Source organism: Limulus polyphemus, unplaced genomic scaffold (genome assembly GCF_000517525.1).
Source record: "Limulus polyphemus unplaced genomic scaffold, Limulus_polyphemus-2.1.2 Scaffold488, whole genome shotgun sequence".
NCBI lineage: Eukaryota > Metazoa > Arthropoda > Merostomata > Xiphosura > Limulidae > Limulus > Limulus polyphemus.
This window is the reverse complement of record NW_013666098.1, coordinates 270,930-276,770: the sequence shown is the minus strand read 5'-3', so window position 1 is coordinate 276,770 and position 5,841 is coordinate 270,930. Positions and strand designations below refer to the sequence as shown.

The window sequence follows — 5,841 nt, the reverse complement described above, 5'->3', positions numbered from 1 at the left end:
ACACTCTGTCAGTTATCCTATAGCCACTTAAAAAATACCCATTTATTCTACACTCTGTCCGTTATACTATAGTCCACTTAAAAAACACCCATTTATTCTACACTCTGTCAGTTATCCTATAGTCCAATTAAAACATACCAATTTATTCTACACTCTGTCCGTTATACTATAGTCCAATTAAAAAATACCCATTTATTCTACACTCTGTCAGTTATCCTATAGCCACTTAAAAAATACCCATTTATTCTACACTGTCAGTTATCCTAGAGCCACTTAAAAAACACCCATTTATTCTACACTCTGTCCGTTATACTATAGTCCAATTAAAAAATACCCATTTATTGTACATCATCAGAATTACAACAAACTTTATTTTACTCAAACTTGACCCTTTATAGTAAAGCTACAGTAATTTCCCAGTTCCTCATGATTTTTTTTTATCAAAACCCAACTTTTTCCAAAAAAATGGTCACTACTTGGACTTCTTAAGACTTTGGTATGTGATAAAAGACATTTAGACATAATGTACCATTTACTTTGATAATAGTAAAATACTCTTCACCACCAAACATTATATTCCTAAGGAGAACAAAAAACACATTGTTAGTTACCATTTAATTGGTTTTATTCATCTAGATATACTAAATTAATATATGACAATTATTCCAAATATTAATTAAATAAAAGTAGTACTTTTTTACTTTTTAAAGTCAAATATCACTGTTATTCAGATACCTGAATATTTAAAATATTTTTCAAAAATATAATGTGCTCTATTATTTTCATCATGATATACTAGTTTTGCAAGATCACAAAAAAGTGAGATTTTTCTAAATTTCTGTTATATTTTGTGTGTTTGTAATGACACGCACTCAAAAGCCTTACCTAATATACTAAGTACCTCTGTCTCAGCAGTTTCACTGGAGAATTCTTTTTCAACTAACACACCTTCTTGAAAGAAAGTTAAGTCCATCAAAGCCTTAATCAAGAATAAAATGTTTCATTAGGAATATTAGTACAAATAAAGAACAGTTCAAGTTTTGCATTCACAGCTAACATAAACGTTACAGAATTTCTGAACATATTTAAATTTCTTAAATCTGTCACTGCCACATTTATCAAAAACTCTCTCAATGCCAGGTTTACTTTTAGAAACACCATAAAAAACAAAACATTTTAATATCTCATTACTTGTCTGGAACTTGAAACTAGTAAAACTTTGTGCAGTTTGTAGGGGAATGCTCTTTCCTTATGGTGGTAAAAAATTCCAAACTCACACGTGGTTAATATCACACATCTTAAGGCTAAAACATAGGTTATATAGTTTATTCCATATACACGGCAGTGACAGTTAAAAGAAAAATAAATTTTAATAGCAATGATGTTGAAGAGTATACAAGTTACAAATATTTTGGTCCTCAAATGTAAAACAAATTTACCATTTTGTTACTAGATTCATAAGTGGCCTTTTGCCACTCTAAGCAGAAATAATGCAATACAGAGTAGTAATTTATATCTACATCCACTAGCTATGTTTTGGATTTAAAATTTCTAAAACTATCATTTCAAATGATAAAAACGTTTACCAAATCAACTCATACTTAAAAAAAAAAAATTCTAACCTGAGTATACTCTTTCAAGATAAGCTTCTGATCATCGACAGTACTCTCTTCCACCATGCAGTCCAGTAAGATATTTAGTTTTGAAATTTTATCTTCAGAAGATAACAAAAATTCATTTTCTATAAACAGAGCAGAGAAAAATAATGAAACTGTCAGATAAATATATTTTAAAATACAAGAACAAATCATATACTGATATACTTCAAAAGTGACAAAGAAAATTTTTTGCTCTTTTTATGTTTCTGCAACAATTTCATGTATTTTACACCAATGCTTGGAGCAGATATGTCTAAAATGTTACTACTACCTATTAATGATACTGTTCACATTAGTGGTATTAACTGGACTACAATTACCTCCAGCACTGTCTCATACTACACTTATAACATCAAATATGACATGACTTTGTAAGCAAGCAAAATTTATCCAACAGTATCAGAATTAGAAAATATATCAATATTTCCTTATCTATTCTCTCATCTGATTTGCTCTTGTTGTTTTTCTGTTATAAATTTGTTGAATTCTACAAACATTCATAACAGCTTTACTCATTGGACTCACAGTTGTGTTGAATGCTGCTGAATTAGAAAAAAACTTGATGATACTAAGATGTTGAGAATAGGTGATTTTGTTACAGTTCGGTGACTAGTATTTGTTAAATGATTAATTGATAGACTTATTAATCCATTACTTATTATGTGCCCCTCCAATTCCACCCTCCATACAAGCAAAAAAAAGAAGGAACTAGCATCATGACTTGTTCCATTTATACATCATTCAAATAGTAATAAACCTTCCTATTTACATTCACCCTTTTTCAAATTACCTTTTGTTTCATATTATGACCTCTTCGGAAGGTTGTCATTTGCACATTTTGTCTAAAAAATATCTTGCAACAAATTTTTTAAAGATAATCTGGACATTTCTTATTTGGTGAATCAACTGTTAATGTTAACTAAATACCATCACGTGATTGTCATTATGTTTAATTTTAAAATATACAGTAACCCCCCACTGATTTTCTGTACATCAAATAAACTGATAATTAAATATTGAAAATGTTTTACTTTCACTGATAAGGAAAATAATGGTTCTATATGAAATACATCACAATTGCAATTAGCAACAATTAAGCAACCAGTTAGACAATTTACCTATGCACTTTGTTTAAATAAGATAAACATAAAAATATTAAATAAATATTTGTATGATCAGAATGTTTTGCATTCACCTACATTACTCACTAAACTTATCTGATTTATTTGATGAACATAATAAAAAAACCTCATGTTTACAAACACTGCAACTCAATTAGGGTATATCAATTCAAAAATAAAAACACCATAATTTTAAACAAAGGACCAAACATCAACAAGATACCATTAGTAAGCCTCAAGCAATTTCCAGTCATGTAACATCTTTGTTTTGAACTGCATGTATATTCCTATGTCTATGTAAATTACTTGTACCTGACAATGACAAAATCTTCTCCAAACATTGTGCAATAATTACTGTGTTAAACTTGTAATAGTTTTCTTTGTTACCCATTACTAAACTATAAAAGCTTAATAAACCTTCTCCTCCACCTGAAGAAGCCTGAAAGGCAGCACCCCAGGCTTGGAATGAAGGATTGCATATGCCTTATTCAACCAAAGGAAACAGAATTCATCTGGTTTGGAATTATGAACATTCATCCTCACTCCACAACCATGTGGGCAAGGTACATTTCCACTTGCCCCCAGAATTATGGGTAAGATATGGAACAACTGTGCTGGACCAAGGATGGGAACACTCCACTTTCGGATTTATGAGGAGATAGTGGACCCTCTTCAATGAACAATATACTGAACGTATATTGATCAAACAGAAGGACCATGCACATCCCATCCAGATAGTAGAGCATCAAATCTGAACCGGTATTACAACTAGGCTCCCGTATAAGCTGGTGCCACTCCTACCGACATATGGGATAAACATCCAGGGACCTGGGTAGGAGAGCCCCAACTTTGCCCTCTTCTCCAAGAGTGGAGAAATTCACTCTAACACTCTGGAGGAAAAGCCTCTGTCTACCACCCTGTTGATTGGAAACTGGGTGTGGTAAGGACTCCCTAGCTCCACTAGTAGAATCTGGGGGGTAATGTGCATTGGGGGTCCTGGGGAACAGTGCTTTGGAAATAGTGCAATAGGTGAACCAAGTTCCCTAAATTTTTAAAAGCAAACCAACCCCAGTATATTCAATCCAATGATTAGCAGGGAAGGACAGGATCACCTTATGCTTTATCCATGATAGTCCAAGAGTGGCAGTCCAGCATAGTACAATAATACCACCTGGTCAGCTCCTAGATGATCTTATGGAACACCTCATTTCTACAGAGCCTGTTGCAACCTGTATATAGTATACTGAATTAGTGGTTGTTAGTGCACAGTTGGTTTGGTAAAAGCACACCTGCCTTGGCAACACTTGCCACACAGTGGAATCGTGTGAAAACAAGTTAAGGGACCCTGAAATGTAGCAAAGAAAAGACTCACCCCTCTGTATAATCTAGTTGAAATGATTAGGACAGCTATAGGGTGTAGGCAAAAACCTTCAGACGAAGAGACTGCCAGATCATGCAAATAATGTATGATAAAAGGTCCACATACCAATCTGCACAATGACCTTCAGCAGGCACTTTGACCAGGCTGCAAAGGACATGGAGATGCAACAAATCTGATTAGACATGACTCGCAGAAGAATTCTTGCCTTCAAAGACAGTCCAGAAGAAAAGTCCTTGTCTAGCATCTTTAAAAGGAATTAGCGCAGGCAACAAAACTTTCAAGACCCTCACTGCACATAACCATAATCAAATCTAATTGGACATAGAAGTGAGAAATAGAAGAATAAGTGAAAAGGACTTCAACCACTTTCCTGTGTAACAGTGTCTTGGGTAAGAAAAACTGGTCTGAGGAAATAGAAAGAATGAGAAATCAGTCTGTAGACAAATAGTTCAAATCACTGACTGGTGATGTCTGTAGGTCAGCAGCAATGAAAAAGAAACCTTCAAATAAAGGAGATACATGGCATATAAGAGATGCTGAAAAAGATCCTTACTGTAATCTTAATATAACTGTTGGGTAGCTGGAAAGGTCATTTGGGACCAAGGACCCAAAGCTACTAGAGGAACTGAAGAGTACTGAGGACTCAAAAGTTATGTAGTCGCAAAAGCTGTTTTAGTCCTGAAAATGAAGCCTGCCTTGGTCTTTTCTGAAAGTAGAATCAGGATGTGATGCTCTGACAATTGACGAGATAGTGCCAGTAGAAACCAGTCATCCACTGTGCAATGAAATGGAAGTGCTGAGAAAATTCGTACAATATGGCAGAACCCACATGAAGCCGATGGGGGTCCAAAGGTAAAAACCTGGAACAACAGTACCTGACCCTTGTGTATAACAAACACAGACAGTGGTGGGACTCCACCACTATGGCAATGTGCAGATAGGAGCCGACTACAGCAAACATGGACATCTACAATCCCAGGAAAAAATGTCAACTCAGATTGATGAATGAGTAATTTGTGAACCTTAGAGAATCTAGGCATGGATTTAGACAAGAAAGATCAATGACTGGACCCCAATCTCCTGTATGCATAGGCCCAACAACCAACAGGAATAAAACTTTGGAAGAACTAGCACGACTCATCCACTACTCCCAGACCAACCAAAGTCTGATAGATCTGTGAGAGGTAAACCCCACAGGTTGGGTGGATAATAGAGGTGAAGATATTGATGTAGTAATTTATGATTTTTTAGTTATTCAAATATATATAAAACCTAACAAAAAAGTATTTTGTTTCATATTCTTCACGTGCAAAATTTTTAAAGGCTTAGCAACCTATGTCAAACAGCAACCAAATACAAAGGTCGTAACTAGAAGAGATAATGGTTTGCTTTACTTCTTTATTTACTGTTCTATGCTTAGGAAAAACATGTTCAAGAATTTATTACAAAATAGCAATAATCTATATACATATATAATGTATAATCATTGAAATTTGACTGTATTTTACAAAATACTAGTCGACTAAAACACAGCCAAGACAAGTTACTTTGTACAGACCAAAGGTCAGTTTTATGTTATTTGATACTGTAACATGAGTGCACGTGAGCAGTACTTCTGTACTGTTAGTCAGGCATGGGTGAAAGGACAATATAACAAAAATAATAAATATATATATATATA

General features: G+C 34.0%; 1 protein-coding gene across 1 annotated transcript in view; it reads right to left on the bottom strand.

Moving 5' to 3' along the window:
- The window catches only part of LOC106458580 (UPF0600 protein C5orf51 homolog), a 17,754-nt gene that overhangs the window by 10,563 nt on the left and 1,350 nt on the right, over positions 1-5,841 (bottom strand). Inside the window, exons 2-3 of the mRNA XM_013918102.2 lie at positions 1,623-1,741; positions 886-979 (exon numbers count right to left, since the gene is read on the bottom strand). Of these exons, the coding sequence (XP_013773556.1) occupies positions 886-979; positions 1,623-1,741 (213 nt within the window). The remainder of the gene's footprint in view (positions 1-885; positions 980-1,622; positions 1,742-5,841) is intronic.